General features: G+C 35.2%; 1 protein-coding gene and 2 pseudogenes across 2 annotated transcripts; 1 reads left to right on the forward strand and 2 right to left on the reverse strand.

Annotated features, from left to right (window-relative positions):
* Positions 1-276: 276 nt before the first annotated feature.
* LOC147279820 (uncharacterized) lies at positions 277-3,632 on the reverse strand (annotated as a pseudogene).
* Positions 3,633-4,020: 388 nt separating this feature from the next.
* LOC147279821 (uncharacterized) lies at positions 4,021-7,546 on the reverse strand (annotated as a pseudogene).
* Positions 7,547-12,823: 5,277 nt separating this feature from the next.
* ECT11 (evolutionarily conserved C-terminal region 11) lies at positions 12,824-20,064 on the forward strand. 2 transcript variants are annotated; one of them, XM_086251394.1, is made up of 10 exons: positions 12,824-12,972; positions 13,896-13,949; positions 14,132-14,193; positions 15,125-15,281; positions 16,270-16,334; positions 16,464-16,829; positions 17,028-17,543; positions 17,962-18,174; positions 18,529-18,702; positions 19,668-20,064. In XM_086251394.1, the coding sequence occupies exons 2-10, from the start codon at positions 13,922-13,924 to the stop codon at positions 19,785-19,787; spliced, it is 1,701 nt and encodes a 566-aa protein (XP_086107520.1). In that variant the 5' UTR covers positions 12,824-12,972; positions 13,896-13,921; the 3' UTR covers positions 19,788-20,064. The 2 variants fall into 2 exon arrangements, with proteins under 2 accessions (XP_086107520.1, XP_086107521.1); XM_086251395.1 differs by having other exon boundaries at positions 15,125-15,203.
* The last annotated feature ends 1,245 nt before the right edge of the window (positions 20,065-21,309 follow it).

Consider the following 21,309-nt stretch of genomic DNA (forward strand, 5'->3'; position numbering starts at 1 on the left):
GATATAACCGCCGGCATTGATAATATATCCACCAGGAAAAGTAATAAAATATATTAAAAAATCCTTTCATGGCGGATACAACTGCCAGAATTATTAAATAAAAAAAAATAAATGAAATTATATTTGAAATAATTAATATAAAATAAACTAATTAATATAAAACATTTCCAATAATAATTATACACTAATAAAGATAACATATTTCAATTAACAATACATATCAAATAATATTGTTCCATTAATAGAGATAAAATAAAGTAGGCAAACAAAAATAATCTACTCAAGTCCCGCAACAGAACCTGAACCAGAAGCTGAATGTGACCCTGATCCTCCCTGCAGACCAAATTGTCTCATAAATTTTTCATCACCTAAATTACCGGAAAGCAATCCAGAAAATCCAACACCCGTAGAATGATGTGACCCACCAGGAGATGACTGAGAAGGTACCTCTGGCCGATATATAGGCATCTGCAAAGGTGACTGAGGCATAAACGGCATCTGGTACATAGGATGCATCGAGAACATTCCATAGGGAGAATGTGGAGGCTGACTCTGGCCAGAAGGCTGTTGTGGATGCGAGCTCTGCGGGTGTGTCTGTGTCTGCATCATCACTTGCTGTTGCTGCTGCATAAACATCATCATCTGTTGCTGCTGCTGCTGCAGCTGAGTCTTTAACAGCTCAATTGCCTCATCTTGGGCATCCTGCTTAGCCTGTATAGCCTCATGCTTCTTCTGCCATTCAAGGCACTGTGCCTCCAAAAGAGCTTTTCTTGTCTTCGATGATCTCTGAGAAGAAGTACTAGATTGAGCTCTAGCATAAGGCACCATTTCAGGTGTCACCCCATCTCCATAGAGTCGAACTCTATTTTTCCTCTCAGGACCCATCTCCTCAACATACACTTCTGTGCGAAGTTCAGAAGTGTCATCCGCTCCAGACTCAACCCGTGAGTCAACAGAATTCTCCATGGACATCTAATAAACAAATATTTAGATAAATTTGTAAGTAAAATTTAAGAACATAAAATACACATTATGGAAAAAAAAAAAACTAGTATAATTTATACCCCTATCTCCTCCGATGGCACATCAATTCAACTATTGTCTTTGCACGTGTGGGTGACACGAAAGAAAGTAACGGGATCGGTTTCAACTCCATGCTTTTTCTTCTTAAAATTTAAACCATTAAAAAAAATAATTTAGAATATATTTCTGTGCCCTAATTAAATAAAATTGTAACTCAATAAGATGAAAAAAATTAACTATACTCACATAATCTTCACGAAGACGTTCAAATGTCCACGATCCTGATGTATAGCTTATCGTTTGTTGAGAACGATTAGCTTTATTTTTCACAGCTATCTCCTAAAAGATCAAACAGAATATAAATTAGTTATAATTGCACATACTAATATTATTAAATATTTAATTAAAGGTTGTCACCTGAGTTTTTGGGTTATCCCAATGTTCCACCATCTTCGCCCACTGCACATGATCTACATTATTGGGACATCTCAACAGCCGCTCACCCGTCCTGCAAGTGTAATACTTCCCTTTCAAATATGCTCTGTATTCTTTATAAGCATGTTCAGCAATGTGCAAAGTTATGCTCTTAATCACTGAAAGTTTGTATTGGGTGATCTATTCACTTAATAAACTTGATTAATTTCACTTTCAGTGATCGGACCCCAATTTTTGATTTATATGATCATTCAGGAACTAGTCAAACATACACAACTCAGACGATTCAGTAACTAAAATCTGAAACTCCAGATTGACTTCTAAAACCAAAAATCACTTTTGTGAACAACACAAATCAAACATAACAAAGGATCAAGTGACATCCTATACACTCAGAGGACCCATCATAGTAGGCATCTCAGTGTTATCCACAACTACAGTGGTGTGTGATTAGCTAGACAGTTCTATAAGACATATATCAATTTCAAACAAATAGCTACAGTGCAGATTTGTGTTTATAAGTTGAGTGAGTCAGTAAGCATACCAACACAAAAGGGGAGATGAATGCACACAAGATGTTCACCCAGAAAAATCACAAAGGGTAAAAACTGGGGGTCTTTTTCAGCTGATCGGGCAATCCACTAAAGAAGAAGTTCAATACAAAGGGAGCATACAGCACACAAGCTCAATCACTAAGTCCTAAACTAAGTGGCAGCTTTCTTACCCCTTTGTACAACTTCCATAAGCAAGGCAATCAGTCATTCATGAAGAAGGCAGCTCCAACTCCAAGCTCATCAACCCATGTCACCAATTCACACCAAGCCCAGTAGATTCATCAATGTATGAACATGATATGAAAATTTTGGATTCTTTAAAAAAAATCAACCTTCTCAAGCAAGATGCATGAAAAGGTTGATACATAATCCTTCAACTAAAATCTAAATGAATGTGTTTGAAAAATATATGAAAAGATTTAAACACTCAAGCCCATTCAGATTTTTAGATGAAACAAACAAGTTCAGAAAATCATTTTGATTTTGAAAATAAAAAGAAACATTTTCTAACTTGATAAAAGATAAGCACTCACCCCGAAAATACCCAGATAAGAACACATGAAAATACCCACTGAAAATATGCTCATCAACACCCACCAAAAAGTCTGAACCGAATATCTCATATACCCGTACACACACACGTCATTTCCATGTTTGCCCGAGCCACGTGGAAGCCAATCAATGGCTGTCCACAAGAGACGAATAAGGGACATATTCCTTTTGTCCTAGAGGGGTATCCTAGTATTACTAAGGATAGGAATTAGGAGCTGTAAAAACAAATATTGCTTTATTTTGCAAAAATCAGAAATGGAGAAGATGATGAATAGTGCTGAGGTGTGTGTAAGTGTGTGGCGTGAATGAATGAGATGCAATCAGATCTGATTGATACAGTGGGGGAACCAAGTCATGTGCAATGCACATGCATGTTTAGTAAAAAACAGAAAATGAGCTTTCAATGAAATGGGCTTTAAAAGTAAAACCCGAAATGGCCCCACTGCAGTGTCTGTCACTGTATCAACCACTGTACGTGAAAAACATTGTTCTTTATGACTAGTCAAATGGACACAAAACTGATATTTTCATGAATTGAATGAAGTGCAGTATACCTTGAGTCTTTGTTCATTCTTGACTTCTTCAATACAACTGATTTTGTCCTTAATCTAGCCTAAAGCTTGTGAGTGATTAAATAAAAATAAATACAATGGTTTTGACAAGGAAAATAGCCAATATAACAAATCCTAGAAACTAACAATCACGAGCATTTTTACCAAATCCTCATCACGAAAAGTGATAGTGCCCTACATCCATAAAAGATTAAAAAAAACAATTATAAGTAAATATTTACAGGTATTTTACTTTTAATATCATTTTAAAAAAATAAATTGATACTCGTATTCTGTCCCACAAAGTATTCTTTGTTTCTTCTTCAACCAATCTCCAATCATGCACTAGAGGAGCATTATTGGGATCTTTTACTTCAGAAGATATAAACTTGGAAAACTCTATACTGTTTTGAGAAACACACTTCCCGCTCGGACTAAATTCACAATACTCTTTACCCCTATGATCTTTACCAGCCTACTTAATCTTTTCGGGACCACGTCTTCTCCTTTGGGGCATTGCTACATATTAATCCAAATTAATATACATGAATGACAAAAATATTGGAAATAATAGAATAAATAAAAACTTTATATAAAAAAACTATAGCTTACCATTTGAATTAGTCTCAACCTACTCATCATGGTGCTCGTCCATATATTCTTCATTATCACTCATCTAAATAAATTATAATTAACCATATATATATACACCACCAAATACATACTACATAAATATTAATTAATTAAATAAAACTAAATTACTATAAAATAAATATATAAACACACAAATATATTTTAACGTGGAAAATCCTCGAAAGGTAAAACCACAAGACCTAGTCCAGCACAAAAAAAAATTATTACATAAGAGTTCTTTATTACAAAACAACACCAAAAAAAAATTTAATCTAAACATCCATATCATTATCAAGCTCATCGTCAGCAATTGAATTAACCAATTCAATGGGCAAAGGTAATGCTTCATCAAAAGGTGTCTTTTCCACGCCAACCCTTGTTTGCATATCTTCATTGTCAAGTACTCGATCATCCAGATTTGGTATGGCATAATTATCAATTGTATCTTTATCATCTAATACATCAAAAAAATCTCTCGGATTTGTTCGGACCACTACATGCCAATCTGTTTTAATCAAATCTGCAACATAAAATACTTGCATTGCTTGTGAAGCTAGTATGAAAGAGTCATCCCTAAATCCTAATCGATTGAAGTTCACCAAGGTAAAACCATATTGATTTGTCTTCATACCCCTAGGACTTCCACTATCAACTTAATCACACTTAAACAACATCACACAATGACCCATATTTTCTGCCTCGGTAAGACCATAATATCTAACCAGAAACATATTTGTGACAACACCATAGCAATTAACTTGCCCAACACCACCCGAAATATTTGCAGGTACAAATACACCACAATTCTGATTCTTATGCTTATAATTCACCGATGTTATTCGAAATCTAAAACCATTAATAGCGTGGCTTTTGTATTTTGTCACAAGTGTGCGAGGAGGATTAGCAAGCCAATGCAAGTCATCGGATATCAACGGATCATTAACATAAAACCTTGCATTAATCTGTGAAAAAGATGATGTAGAAACATTAGGTAAAAATTAATATTAGGGACATGACGTAGAAACTTAGTAATTGAATTCTTACATGTTTCTTGAACCATTCAGGAAATTCCTTCTTGCTTATCTTCATGATTTGTCGCCTAGTGAACCTTTCCCTTCGATGTTTATCTCTAAAAAGGATTACTTCATCACAATTATCAAGAATGTATATGTGGCATCGATTCCTATCATTTAGATCAAGCTCCACATTTTCACCTGAACCTAGATATTGGCATGTGGAGTCAAAAATTGATAACCCACCACATATTCCACGTCCAATATCATCTGCATTTCGACCCTTACGATTACGACGAGTATCAACATCTCTAAGGTACATGGAACATAAAGATAAACCTTCATCAACCAAATACCCTTCAGCAATAGAACCTTCAAGACGACTCTTATTTCGCACATACCGCTTCAGTGTTTGCAAATACCTTCAATATTTAACATGAAAAAAAGTATTAGAGAACCAAAACTAAAATTAATGCAAATTAAACAAAAGGAAATGACCATTACCATTCAATGGAATACATTCATCTATATTGAACTGGTCTTGCAATAGCAGCTTCATTTGCCAAGTGAATTGGGAGATGCACCATGACATCAAAAAATGAAGGAGGGAAAATCTTCTCCATCTGACATAAGGTCAATGCAATTCTAGAGTTTAGTTGATTGAATGCTGCCTCAGTTTCCTTCTTGTTACACAACTGTCTAAAGATAGCACTCAACTCTAGTAAAATCATAGTGACAGATTTGGGTAACACACCACGTATCGCAAGCAGGAGTAATTGTTGCATCAAAACATGACAATCGTGACTTTTCAACCCATTTATTTTTCTCTCATTCACATTCACACATCAAGACAAATTTGCTAAATACCCATCAGGAACCCGAATAGTAGACAACACTTTGCAATATGAGGTTTTTTCTTCTTTGGTCAATGTGAATATTGTCGGGGGCAAAAATGTTTTATCTTCTTCTCTACGAGGGTGTTGACTATGTCTTATATTCAACACTTCAAGATCTGCACGTGCAGCTAATCCATCCTTTGTCCTCTTCGCAATATCCAACAATGTTCCAACCACAATATCACATACATTCTTTTCAATATGCATGACATCGAGATTGTGTCTGATCAAAAGATGTCTCCAATAGGGTAGTTCAAAAAATATGTTTTTCTTTCTCCACTGACGGTTATTACTTCTAGAAATTGAAGGCCTTCGTCTTCTTTGTCCAACATGAGCATTTTGGTCATGCTTTCCAAAAGTGAACCTCAAATTAGATAGTTGTTCAAGACATTGTAACCCATTCAATTGTCTTGGTGCCTGACGATCTTCTCGATGACCATTAAATGCTGCTTGTTCCCTTCAAAACCTATGCCCAATTGGTAAAAATCTCCGATGCCCCAAATAACAAATCTTACGACTCACAAGCAAATGTTCAGATACATTATCATCCATGCAATGCGAACATGCTTTATATCCCTTAGTACTCCATCCAGACAACATTTCATAAGCTGGAAAATCACTAATGGTCCATAACACAGCAGCCTTCATCGTAAAAGTTTGGTTTGAAAACACATCATACGTGGTAGTGCCAACCTCTCACAACTCATTCAAGTCATCAATTAATGGTCGCAAATACACATCAATGTCATTTTCAGGACTTCTCGGTCCTGGAATCAACAAGGACAATAATAAATTTGGTTGCTTCATACACATCCATGGAGGCAAATTGTAAACAGAAAGCACTACAGGCCATGTGCTATGGGCATTGCTCATATGGCCCAAAGGATTAAATCCATCACTTGCCAGCCCTAAACGCACATTTCGAATTTTTGACGCAAAGTCAGGTACAAATTATTTAAATGCTTTCATGCCGGAGAATCTGACGGATGCCTCATAAACCCATTCTTGGGACATTCAGTTGCGTGCCACCTCATATGTTTAGCAATATGCTTCGACATATAAAACCTCTTTAATCTCGATTTTAAAGGGAAGTACCACATAACCTTAGCTGAAACTTTCTTTCTAGAAATATCATCTCCTTTGTTATCTTTATATCTTGATTTGCCACAAACCGAACATGCAGTCAATTTTGAGGTGTCTTTCTAATATATCATGCAATCATTAGGACATGCATCAATCTTCTCATATGTGAGACCCAACCCATTTATAAGTTTCTTTGCCTTATAACACGAGTCTGGCAAACAATCTCCATCAGACAACATTCTTTTAACCAACTTTAGTGACGTAGTGAATAAAATGTCCGGTAAACTGTCCGGTAAACTTCCTAAACACTTGATCTGGTACAATTTTACAACGACCTCCAATTTCTTAAACTCTTTACAACCAGGATACAACTCTTGATCTGCCTCTTCAAGCAACTTGAAAAAACTTTCGGCCTCTGCTGGACGTCCATCCACGATAGAAGGTTGTGTCGATGACCCAACCTCTTCTTCCGTTACTGGTTGAACAAATATGTCATTAAGAAAATCATGCATACTATCCATCTCTCTTCCTACGTCATCTTCTATCTCCCTTAAATTTGGCTCTCCAATATTAGGCTCCCTATGATGTCGCCACCAAGCTTTTTTGTAATCTTTATCCATATCATGCCAAAGAAGATGATCCACAATAGTTTGTCTTCCAAAAATATATCTATTGCAACATTTTTTACACGAACATTTGAATTTATTTGGATCAACACCATTCGCAGCCGCTTGATCCAAAAACAAATTAATTTCATCTATGTATGCTTCTAACTGTCGCGGTATCGTCAACCAAGTCCTATCCATGCTTTACCTCTTAGATGAAAACTCTAGACCATGACGCCTACAATCTTTCAATCTCTATCATGTAGGCGTACCTATTCATACCTATTAGATTAAATTCAAAAAATATTCAATAATAACTTATGATTATTTATATATGTCGAACAAATAAATTAAATTCACAAAATATTCACAAATAAGTTGTATGTTTGTTAATCTACTTAACCATTTTTTTTATTTGAACTGTAACAAATAAATTATATCTACATATACATATATCAATTAAATCAAGCAAATATAATTTTTAACATATCTAACATATATTAACACATTTCAACACATCAACATATAAAAACATATAAAAAATAAATCCAAGCTAGTCATAGAAAAACCTTGTTGCAAAATCAAAATCAACGCTTATATGCTGCACCAAAATCACCACTTAATTGGCCTGCAAAAAAAAAAACACAAAAAATCACATATATAACAATAATGAAAATAGATATACAAATACAAAAATTAAATATAATCTAGCATATACAAAAATCAAATTCGGCATACCCCCAAAGAATTCAAGAATGAAGTGGATCTTGGCCTCTCAGACAAGAAATTGGAGAAGATTTGGATAAACCTAACAAATTATAAAACAAAATCAGAAAAAAACTTAACAAAATCTGAAAATAAAATCAGAAATAAGCGAGAGAGAGAGATTACCGGAGCTTGGTGGCGAGCGTGGTGGTGGCAGCGATGAGGAGGAAGAAGAAAGAAGAAAGATGGAGGAAGAGCAAGAAGATGGAGGAAAAAGAAAGAATCGGCGCGAGGAAGAAGAGAAGGAGGAAGAAGGAGAAGGAGGAAGAAGCGGCGCGAGGAAGAAGAGAAAAGGAAGGAGAAGAAGAAAGAGGATGCAGACTAGGTTAAGTGCTCAATCATGGCTGTTTGGGACCGCTAGGATTTATTGATGCTTGCGGTCTAATCCGCCAGGATTGAGATCGCACATGAATTTTCCCTCTCACTTAATCCTGGCGGATTGGACCGCCAGGATTGCTAAATCATAACGGTCTATTCGGCCAGCATTTATCAATCCTGGCGGATTGGACCTCCAGGATTGAGTGAGGCGTGAGAGTTTTTTTCTCACTTACTCCTGGCGGATTGGTCGCCAGTATTGATCAATGCTAGCGGAATAGACCGCTAGGATTTAGTAATCCTGGCGGATAATATCTTCCGCCATGAATTCTTAAGCATTCGTGGCGGACAACTTTAATCCGCCAGCATTGTCCGCTAAGAATAACCATTTTTGTAGTAGTGTTTAGATTCCTAAATTTTTTGTTATGATATAGAAGTGATGTAAAACATTGCTGAGTTGATTCTTGAACTTCATCCCTTTAAGTTATGACTTATGGTTGTTATGAATTTAGTATCTACTTGTTTGCCTTAGTTTATGGTGTGTGCGAATTCATTTTATTTTTGCATATGCCAAGTTTCCTTTCATAATTTTTGAACCAAGCGAAATTTTTGTTTGCATTTTCTGCTTGAAATGTTTAGTTATTCAACCTTATAATGTTAACTAGCAAAGTGGAGTTGCTTTTATACTGTTTACATCAATTAATCACTACTAATCATCAAGCTAGTACTCAGGAGCTGAAAACCAAGCTAATTGCTTGGTGCTTGCAACTTGCTTAGCGTAGTAATTAGAATTAGTAAACGAAACAAATGAATGAAGTTTTTCATTTCCTATATGCATGATTTTTTAGGTGAAGTTTTCATTTCCTATAGCCATTGACTGAATGGCTAACATATTGCTCTGTTGTTTCATTCCAGCAAATTACTCAAATGATTGCAGATGTTGACAAGGATGGCAATGGTGCCATTGACTTTGATGAATTTGTGCACATAATGACAACAAAAATTGGAGAAATGGACACAAAGTTTAGCAATTGTCTTGATTTGGATTCTTGGGTTTAGATAATCAACAATAGTTTTCATTTGGATTTAGTTTATTTTTGGTTTATTTTTGAGTTTAGCTTCTTGTTAATATGACACCACTGGTACCTTAGAAATGTTTGTTGATACTTAGTTGCTGCGTTAAAAAGTGGTGTTTGTAGACATAATTTTGAGTGGATGAATTCCAGGTAACATTGGACAATACCTGATTGTTACTTCCAGGTAGTAGCAATATGTGATTGTTACTGCCAGACAATAGCAATAGGTGCAGTAGAAATATGTGATTGTTAGCAATACCTGATTGCCACTAGCAAGTAGTAGCAATCTCTGATTCTTAATGTCAAGTAGTAGCAATCTCTGATTGTCACTGCCAGGCAATAGCAATAGGTGATTGTTACTGTCAGACAATGTCATTATGTGATTGTTACTGTCAGGCAGTAGCAATAAGTGATTGTTACTATTCGATAGTAACAATTATATTTACTATTAAAACGCAAAAGATTATGGATGCCTCATCTTGATTTTTTGGGTTTTATGTTGGTTATTATTTAACATGTTTATGGAATGAAAAATACCTAAATTATGAATTTTTTTGTGTGTAGTTTTTGTACCAATTGACATTGAAATGAAGAAAACAAAATTGAAGTAGAAAAAAAAAAGGCATTTTAAAAATACTATAGTGTGCCGGTTTTTTAAATGTAGGCCGCTACAATATTTTATTGTAGCGGATAGGCCGGATAAACAGTAAATTTTTTAAAATGGACTTAAAAAAAACCCTATAATTAATAAGTGTAGATGAAAGGTTTTCAAATAAGTAATTAGTATAATATTTATTTTAAAAGATAACAACTGTAAAAACAAGTCTTTACATATTTATTAAGGGCAATTTTGGTTGAAAGGAATTTGTAGTTTCAACTTATTAAATTTTTAGTTTTTTGTGTGAATGAAGTCCACATGGCAAGATGAGAAGGGAAAAGGTAATTGGAGAAGGTAGATGGAGAATGTTGCTAGTAGTGAGAATTTTTTCTATGTAACCGATACACTGTTACGGGGTATAGCCAATCCAACATGTAAGGATATTATTAGACGACATGTTTATCTCTCCTAAGGTATATATAATATTAATAACATTCACTCATATTATGTTACATACACTGCTTACACCATGTGACGGTGTATTGGTTATACTGAAATATCTCTCATTAGCTAGCAGCCTAACATTGCCCATAATTTATTAGAAGTCAATGAAGGTCTATCAGTCTATGTGAAAGTTTATCGATATAGAAGTCTATAAAAGTTTATGAACTCCACAAAAATCTGTCCCTTAAAAAAAAGTTTACAAAATTCTATACAAATCCATATTCAATACACAAAACTCCACAAAAATCTGTGACTTAAAAAAAGTCTACCAAATACCACAAGACTTTCATAGTTTTTTAAAAGTCCTAACTAAATATAACAATACTATTATAGACTCTTTAAAAGTCTACATTAAATACGCCTACACTTTCTAATTCCACCAAAATCTTTCAAATCCAATGATTTCCATATAATACACCCCCAAGTGGGTATGCTTGGTTACGTTTTACGAAATAAAAAATGTATATAATACACATTTGGTAGAGCGGATTGGAAAAACACAGGATATTGTCTTCTTAATACAGATTCAGAATTGCACTTAAATTTTGAAAACGCTTTATAGATATTTGCACCGTATTTAGAAAATGTGGGAAACAGATAAAAAACACAGAAATCCTCGCACAAAGCTTCATCCCTCTTTTGATTATTTGTCTTAAGAAATTAGCATCATACCAAAAATCCATTAAGCAAATCAACATATACAAACAATCGATCACACATAAATAAAAATTAAAGAAAAAATAATACTTAGAAAGCTTCAAGATCAATGTCCTCGAGCCATCACCCGTTCTTGTTGTCAATGTCATCCTTTGATATGATTCACACAGATCTGCCCCAATGGGGTTTTGTGGTTTAATTGGGTACACGAGTGACTGAATGAGAGACTAGTGAGGACGTCTACAGTGTGAATGGGATGATGAGGGAAGGTGAGAGAATCGACTTAAATCTGATTGTAATTGGTGCTATGAGCATTGGATTGGTTGGCTGAGTTTGGTTTTGTAGGAGAAAAGTTTGGATCTTTCAGCTGAACCTTTGTGTTTTTAGATTCTATCTCACTATATCTAAGCCCATATCACTCAATATAGCAAATGAGGAGTTGCAAGTCTAGAACATCTTTCATCGAATGACCTTAGGGTTGGCATTTTTTATCGATCAACAGAAAAAAAAGGCCACCGATTGGTTCGGTTATTTTTGTGCCTTTTCGGTTTTGGTTGGCGGAAAGGACCAAACCGCCACCATCGGTGGTCGGAAGCGGCATTGAAACCACTCCCCGCAAAACACCAAACAATTGAATCGTCCCACCAAATACCGTCGACCGACCCTAACTGATCCCAAAAAGTCGGTAACCGACATCAACCGGTTCCGCGACGGTTCCCTTTTGTGCCTTTCGCCCTCTGTCGGTTCAGTGGTCGGTCTTGGATTGTCGGATCAGTTACCGACATCAACCCACTCCTAAATGAAGTAGAGATGGAAGAGCTGCAGCACCAAACGACTTGATTCTATGGGTTTGGGGCAAAAAGTTGGGTTTAATTAAAATCTTTTTGGATTTTTTAGTTATATTCCAATTGAAGAAAGAAAATAGAAATTGGTTGAACTAAGTTCAAAACTAAAATTTAAACTTTAATAACACACATTTTATCTATTTTTATTTTTAAAAAGTTGTTTTTACACTATGCAACTAGACACATTTTCTAATCCTGAAAATACAAAATACAATTTCTCATTTTGGTTTTACAAAATTATTTTTCAAAAATTACTCTGTAAAACGTTACGGGACCGGGCCTTTGTTCATATTTGCACTATCCTCACCATTTCGACTAGTCATAGGCTTGGGAATAACTTTATGAGTCCATTGTGATGTGGTAATGTGTTGGGAAGATCTAAGGTACCACTTTCAATGGAGCCCTTGGGTCGTTTCAAATGATATCAGATCCCAACCCATCACCTATACAAAGCTCAAAGACTATGTTTATGATGGGGGCCCTTTGTAGATGAGGGAAAAGCCCAAAAAACCCAACGGGCTAAAACTCACAAAAATCGACCCGAAATACAAAATTTTCATATCCCTCCAAGCAACAGCGGGAGATTGATGAGAAGCCCAATCCCCAAAACGTCGGCACCCGCTTATTTGACCTCGATAATCCAACGGCCCACATTTGTTCTTCAAAAAACTAGGAACTAATGACGACCCTCCGATCCGACCTTTAATTTCTTAAGGGTTTACAGCAGCATACACTGCGTCAGTGTCCGTTCTCTTCCCTCTTCTTCTACTCAATTCACTCTCCCTGGAAAAACCGCTTTCCCAATCCAAAAGCGGTTCTTCCTTTTATCCCAGATCGGCTCCTCAAGTTTCGATCCGCGTTTCTTAGGTTCGTTTCTACCATCACTGCGTTTCTTTTTTATGTTCTTCGAACCGCGTTTTGTTTCATAAAAGTTATAAAACCATCTCTCTCTCTCTCTCTCTCTCTCTCTGTGAATTTCGAAGTTTTAATTTCTCAGTTTTCGTTCATAGAATTCGACTATGAACTCCTCCTCCCCCCCTTTTTTTTCAAAAAAAGAAAAGATTTTTTTTTCTATGAAAAATTATTATAGTTTATTTCGGTAATGATATATTTTATTTGAAATTTTGAGAGTTTGGTTCCTTATGTACTATTATTTTGGCTTTCTCTGCTTGTAGTATCGTATTAGAAGTCAGACAGATTTTCTTGGAAATGAAGGATAGGAAAATTCGAATTTTGTTGTGTATTGGCTGTTGAAATTTCGGATTTTGTGATAAATAAGACTTCCGAATATCTCAATTCTGTGAGATATTTTCTTTTAAAATCTAATTAATTTGGCCTCATATTTTTCCGCTGAGATTTTTTTTTTTTTTGGGTAAAACTTCCTTTTTTTTTTAAAAAAAATTTAAAGAAAAGAAAAAAGGAAGAAGACCCACATGTCTCTATCAGAAGGAAAAAGGGAATCTAAATGTTTTTTACTGAGGCAGAATCGAATCTTTCCAATGCATACCTAATTTTGTGGCTTTGCTAATGTGCGCCTGTTGCATAAGTTGCACCCCTTTTTCATTCTCTTTTGAAAAAATTAAATTTTCTTTTTTAATTTTATAAAAGGAAAGCTTAAGGGTTAAGTTCCGAGTGAAAATATTGTTATATTTCCCTAACTGGAAAGTTCAATCGGCTAGGGTAACAGTGCTGGACTCTTATAAACACTGGAAGAATAGGAGCTTTCCCTTTTGACTAACCCTTGTTCTCTTCTTTTGCTTATTGGGTTCTTCTCTGCTGGTGGGTTGTAGGCTGAATTGGGTTTCGAAGATTGATTATGGCAGGCGAAAAGAAAATTGGGAAAGGTAATTTTTTGTTGTTGTTTAGTGGGATTTGTTTGAACTTTTATAGAGAATCATAGTTTCTGGGTTTTTTTTTTTTTTTATTATATTCAATTTTTTGCGTACTCGATAGAAATATTTCTTTTGATGCAAATTTTAGTTGTATAGACAAACATCTGATGCTTTTCTTGACCGTCTGTATCCAGCTGAGCCTATAGCCACTGTATTGACATCAGACCCAGTTACTGGATTGGGTGATAAAGAAGTGGTATGAAGCTATCTTTTCTTAATTTACCTTCTCTCTCTCTCTCTCTCTGTCTCTCTCTCTCTCTCTCATTGTGTTGCCAGTTTCATGATTGATTGGATCCCGTTGTCCATTAATACCAAGTTTGCTAAGGTTCATTGATGTAGCATGATTGTGTACATAGTATGTGCAGTGTTTCTTTTTTGTTCAAATTATGAGATTTTCAGATTGTGAGTTTTAATGTATATATGTTTGGTAATTTTCTTTTTTTCATTATAGAGATTAAGTAGCATTAAAGTTGTCTTTTCTAGAGGGAATATTTTAATTTGGTAGTTGGATGTATCATTGTGGGCTAAAACAAGTATAGGCTGCAACGGGGATGGTTTTGATTTGGTTTTCTTGCATACTTTGGAGCCTGGGTCTGAACACAACAGACCTGGCCATGTTGGTTGGTCCCTTGTTGGATGGTCTGAATAAAAAGAATTGAGAAGTAGCCCATGTTGGTAAGTCAAAATACCTCACTTCCTTTTAGCATTTGATTTCTTCCTTTGCCTGTTGTGTCTTCGTGTTAGTGCGGTGCATTGCTTGTCTGCCCTGTGTCTTAATTTTTGGACCACTTATGGTCAGTTTAATTGCTAGATTCAAACTAGTCCATTCTGGAAATCCCAATACCTTTGTAGATATGTTTAAACTTGATACAATGCTTTATGCTCGACAAGAGATATGCATGTATATTCTGTCAGAAATACTGCCTTGGAGACTTGGACCTTATTAGTGTGGATCTTTTCTTTGTCTATAAAAAGAAATTTTATTATTGTTCTATTCATTATAAAATTATTTGGCTTCCTTTATTTTTTTTCCTTTGGTGAGGGGTCGAGTTTACGTTAATGTGTGGCTTTTTGCTCTTGATAATAGTTTTCTTGTTATAATTGTTCTCCTTGTATTTTTCTTGCAGGTTTCCGGGAAAGACGGAATTCCATCTTATTCAATCTCTCCCATGTCTTCTTCGGTGGATGCCACCTCTAGCATCAAAGGTGAGACTGATCAAGAGTCTGTTGGAGAGCATGGTGTTTACTATCCACCTACTAGCTGTTACAATTATTATTACCCAGGTTAGATGTCAAAATGGTTATTTGATTTTAATGATATAGAGTTCTAGTAGAAACTCATGAAGTTAATGGCAAATTTATTTATTTATTTATTTTTTATGGAAATTTAGTTTAAGAGTTATCAAGATCAGTTGTCCCCAAAATTGATCTTGATAACTCTATCTTTGGCCAAAATAAATGTGCTACTTTACTGCCTTAATATGGTTGAGGTTCAACTTAAAGTAATATTTATTTGAATAAACTAACATGAGAGAAGGGCCATGACACAAATATTATGCTTTAATCAGGCGTTAACTTTAACAGAATGCCTAAATTGTGATATTAGGTAAATATGATTCCGGCTTGTGAAATGGAAATATAGCATTATTTATGCATATAAGCAACATAGTGTTCTCTCAGTCATGCTGATTGATCTTATTATTCAGATCTCTTGCTTGATGCATACACTCATGTTTTTGCCTATGCTTTTTTGCATTATGGCTTTTTTAATGGGCAGTGGCTCCTATGGAGTGGTATTTTACATTTATTTATTTTTTTTAAATGAAGCACTGTACCGCCTCATTAAAAGTATGTTTTGTGAAGTCCCATCTTTTCGTATTCTTGGCACAACAATAAACAATATCTTTAGATGGGGGGGGGGGGGAATGTTCATGGGCCAAGTGAGTTTGATTGCTGATTTCTTGAGTTAAGGTGGGTTTGGGTGTGATAAGGGGCATCCTGGGCATTATTAGGCTGGACTACTGTAACAATGCAATCTTTTCGAGATTGTGTTATCACCGGTATGTAGTAGATACATTGAATTTATCATTAAAAACATGACAACCTGTATGAAAATGTTTATGCACTAATTGTACTTTTGCTCTCTTCAGCATTTCTGTACTCATTCCTATTTATTTGTTGAAATTCTACTTTCAGTTAAAGGTACATATAAATTTTTCAATTTCTTGATTCATTTGAAAGGGAAATTTTTAATTTCTTGGGTATTTTGCAGGATATAATGGATCGTTTACGCAATTGGATGATAACAGTTATTTACATGCTAATAGCTCACATACGGTATGTTCTTCCTTTTGAAGTGTTAATCATATGTTGGAAGTTTCAGACAAATAAGATTTTATCAAAAAATTTCCAAAAATGTGTCAATAAACATGTAATGATTTTATTCTTCACTGGGTGCTGGTCCAGGGTGTGCAGTCAGACAATAGTTCAATGGTCTACTATCTTCCCAGCTATAACCCATATGCCCCTGGCACTCTAATGGGAGTTGATGGCCAAGGTGTTGGTCAACAGCAGTATTTTTCGTCCTCGGGATATATTCAACCACCTGTTTCATATGGTTCAGAAGCTGTGCCTTGTTATTCATGGGACACAACATTTGTTGGAGATGTCTCAGCTGCAACAAACACTGGTTTTAGAAATGTAAAGTCTGGACCAGATTCTACCGCTTTATCTAGGTCGAGTGGCTTCGTCTCAACTAAAACCAATGGAAATCTTGCTAGCAAATTTTCCAAGTCTCTCCCTCATACACAACCCATCAAATCCTTTAACAAGGTTTGTACATTTTGTTTAAGCAAGTTTGATTCGGTAACATTATGGGTTTAATGTTTCATCTTATCACATCATTTACAGCTTGACATTATTAGTTATAGAAGGCATATGTGTTGCACTGTACAGTTACCTTCGCACTTACGCCTGATGGTATATGGAATCTGCTAATGTTAAATTCATCTTTTCAATTTTGTGCTACAGGTGCCTCATTTAGGTTCTGATTTCTCAGCCAGTCTTTTGAAGGGATGCCCCCCAACTGGAAGGTTCTCATCATTTACTAACCCGAAGCCTGGTCTGTATTTTCCTAATGGTCACACGAACTACAAATCTAATGGGAGAATTTTGAATGGAAATGATAGTTTGAAGTCAAGGGAAAAATATAACAGGAATGAAGATTTTGAATCTTCAACTGAGCTGACACGTGGTCCAAGGTCTCGCAACAAGAGTTCTCCTTCGGACTCATCAATTGAAAAGGAAGAACTAGGGTTTTCAGTCTGTAGAGATCGATACAACCTACCAGATTTTCAGACTGATTATGAAAATGCGAAGTTCTATGTCATCAAGTCTTACAGCGAAGATGATGTTCATAAGTGCATTAAATACGATGTTTGGGCCAGCACGCCAAATGGTAATAAGAAACTAGATGCATCATTTCGTGATGCTGAAGCAAAATCGAGTGAGACGGGCACACAGTGTCCCATCTTCCTCTTCTTCTCGGTGAGTTTAATATGCAATAATTGGTATAATTTCACATGTTTTGAGTTGGTGAAATGAACACGATTTCATGGCTTCTTTAGGGCAAACCAATTTAATTTTGAAAAGATCGGAGTATCAAGGTCATATTGATAACATTTCAAGTTTTTTCTCCTTTTATTTGACTGTTCTTTTAGCTTGTCCAAGTCTTCATCGTATTGGTTTTTTTTTTTCTTAAAATGAAGGAAATTGTAATCTTTCTTCACTTTTTAGTATGAGGATTTAAAGGACAAAATGAAAAAAAAAAAAAAAAGGTCGTAGGACTAATGACACATGTTTGCACCTTCATTTCTGTTGATCGTTTGGTTGAGCTTTTGTTACTTTTTATTTTTAATTATGCTCAGTCCGATAATAAGATCCCAACTTTTTTTTTTATTCTCAGGTAAATGGAAGTGGACAGTTCGTTGGCCTAGCCGAGATGAGTGGGCAGGTGGATTTCGATAAAGATATGGACTTCTGGCAAGTTGACAAGTGGAGTGGATTCTTCCCAGTAAATTGGCATGTAATAAAAGACATACCTAACACTCAATTGCGGCACATTCTCCTTGAAAATAATGATAACAAGCCTGTTACTTTTACCCGAGACACTCAAGAGGTACTATGTTTTTCTTTTTTAATTTCATTGAAATTATTCTATTTTAAACTAACTTTATTTTATATACTGATGTCAGTCTATTAGGTCTTCTTTGAATTTTTTCCATTAGCTTTTTCATTCTATTTGTAAATTTCTGTAGCAATATATTATTGCTTTTGATGTCGAGTCTGTTAAACAATGTGTACTTGGTCCCTTAGTCAATGTTTTGATTTTTCTGACACGCTGATGCACAAAAACATGTCTGTTTCATTTCCTTTTTGCTCCGATTTTTCTGTTGGAGGTCAGATTTTAATCTATACCATTGTTTATGACATTTGTATTTAAGACTATTCTTGTATGTATTACAATTTGCAGATTGGGCTTAAGCAAGGTTTGGAAATGCTGAACATATTTAAAAGTTACGCAGCTAAAACTTCATTGTTAGATGACTTTAATTTCTACGAAAATCGAGAGAAGTCTCTGCAAGCCAAAAGGAGCAATAAACCTGCTACTTTAAAGATGGAAACTTACGATAATGGAGATATCCCCGTAAGTTCTCTTTTCCTTTTTCTAATAGTTTTGAAGAACATCATTCATTGAATTCTTATGTGTCACATGACTTATTCGGTTAATTTGCATTTTAGTACTGAACAATCAAGTTCACTGTGGCATTACAGTTTCTTTCTTTAAAAAAAAAAAAAATCAAAATGAGTGGCGCCATTGTTGTCATACAAAAATGTTTTAACCACTCACCTGTTAATATAATCTTGAATACAAATTTTGTTCTCTTGTAAAATTACTTTATAGGACAATGATTAACAAAATTTGAGGCTGCCCTAATGCTAGCCCTAAGCTGCTGGCAGCCATCCTTAGAACGGAGACAATTGGGTGTGATTCCCTGTCACTCCTGACAGTACCCCCAACTGGTACGCCTCTTTGGAGAGCGCTGGTGGTGGCCAAGCCTGCCGCCGTTGAAACTTATAAAAGGAATTTGGTTGAGGGTATTTTAGGGATACTGATTTTAAGAGGTGGGTGGGTTTTGTGAAGTTTCTTTTAAAAAATAGAAAAAGGGGGTGAGGGGTTGAGAATGAATAGTAGGATTCTGGTGGGTGGGAGTAGTGTCACTCTTTTCTAATCAAAGTTTTAACAATTTTGTTGTCCCATTCGTTGAGTAGACCAGTAACACGAAGTGTAAGTCAAATCATTTCAGTTATATTTTATTTTTCATTCATAGGTAAATTACTACATTTTTTTTAATTAAGTAAATTATTACACTGATCCCCTCGATTTGTCTTTGCATCATTGCATCTGTTCTATTACTTTTTTACTTTTTCAACATTTCCTCGAAGCAGCCTTTATGATGCTTTAGTCTTACTTTACTGCTTAGGAGAAAATAATGGAAATAGAAAAGACATTTTCTTGTTTGCTTGTTAATTTCTGCATATTCTAGTTTTCATTGCCTATTGCTGTTAACTAAGGCTTGAATCTTGAACTCCATTATCCACATTTTGCAGAAGCATATAAATGCAGGAGGGAGAAACATTGATGTTGAATCGGCTGGGATCAGGATGGCTTCTGATCGAGCATCTCTAATTTCACTCACCAAAAATCTATCCCTCAATGCCTGCCCGTGAAGAGCAATGCTTTAAGGACTGCATATACGTTCCCTGTCTGCACTATTGGCATTTTATGAGTTAGTCACTGACTGAGCTTTAGGTCTAGAGCTTTTGTTTTCATGTTTTTGTTTATCATTTTCTTTCTACTTATATTTTCTGTCCAATTTTTCAGTCTAAGTTGGTTTGTGGGGCTATTTTTTAAATTGGGTCGTTTAATTTCTGAGCAGTGAGTCAAAGTTGAATTTCATGTTACGAATTGGAGTTTGGTAGAAATATTATCCTTCCTTTTTTTTTTTTCCTTTCACTTTAGCATCAAGTTTGATTTTCTGTTAAATAATGGGTTATTTACCATATTGTCCTCAATTGTGACGCTCTAAATTTCATTCTGCTTTAAAATTCTTCAATTCATCAAATTTGTCCATTTAACACTCTGGCGCATCTACGTGGTGTCATGTGGTCGCTTTTCCAAGGGTATTTTTCTAACTATAGTACACTTGATTATAAGATAATTGCTAATTTCTAACATATTAAACTTTCTTTCTCTTCTTAACACCAACGATAGTTGAGGCCCTTGAGGGCATTTTAGCTTTCTCTGCTTGTGACCAAATTTGCCCTAAAAAATGTGACACATGTAGCCTCGTAGGCAGGGCAGATGAAGACATGTGCGTCGCAGTTTGAATCGATTTTGGATCATCTCCTAAGCTCTCTAATTTCCCAACTTACTTAAGCTTTAAGATCTAATGCTAAATGTCCAAAACTACCTAAGTCCCATTAAGATAGGATGCTCTATGTTGGATGAGATGTTTAAAAATGTCATAAATACTCGTTATTGATGCTCTTACTTTACTTACGACCCAAGATAGGTTTGCCAACAAACCTAAGTTTTTAATAAAAAAACAATAAGCACCAACTCTTAAGACAAATTTCCTTGTGTAATGTTTCAACTTTCAACTTTCAAAATTTAAGTTGCTTTGTCTTTTGTATAAAAACCTCTTTGATTATAAAATTATCCAGCCTCTGCACAAAATATTTCATAAACCTAAACTTATGCGCATAAAAAAGGAGTAATAATTTATTTAAATTTCAAATAGCCATAAAAGTTTGGTAAATTCAAAAACTTGGTTTTAAAATCAAATAGCAACTTCCCATATCCGTGCATAATTAATCTTAATCGTCATGTTCATTGTGCTATATCCCTTGTTTTCACCCTTCTCATCTAGCAAGTTCTTGCTTGTGCTTCCAATGTTTAGTTTCTTTGCAATAAATGCATTTTCCCTTATTAGGAGACAAGCTAATTACAAATAACACATCCGAACTATGCCCTGCGTGACACTTTGCACCCTAGACTAATTGTTTTATGTCAAACACTTAGCCCCAGTATTAAAAAAAAAAAAAATTAATCCAAGTTTGCCCTTAGATTTTGTACATGTGGCACCACATGACTTCCTCTCTTTGGCGTCATGCGTGAAAAAATGATAGACAAATGAATTTTTTGACAGATCGGAGTAAATAGTTTGACGTAAAAAAGTTTAGTGGTAAA

Source organism: Dryas octopetala, chromosome 7 (assembly GCF_963921425.1).
Source record: "Dryas octopetala chromosome 7, drDryOcto1.1, whole genome shotgun sequence".
Lineage (NCBI taxonomy): Eukaryota > Viridiplantae > Streptophyta > Magnoliopsida > Rosales > Rosaceae > Dryas > Dryas octopetala.

Excerpts from the sequence above, each read along its gene's own strand:
- ECT11 (XM_086251394.1), top strand. The coding sequence starts at position 13,922 with ATGGCAGGCGAAAAGAAAATTGGGAAAG. Across the intron at positions 16,830-17,027 it reads CCATCAAATCCTTTAACAAG|GTGCCTCATTTAGGTTCTGA; the intron begins GTTTGTACATTT and ends TTTGTGCTACAG. Across the intron at positions 18,703-19,667 it reads ACGATAATGGAGATATCCCC|AAGCATATAAATGCAGGAGG; the intron begins GTAAGTTCTCTT and ends CACATTTTGCAG.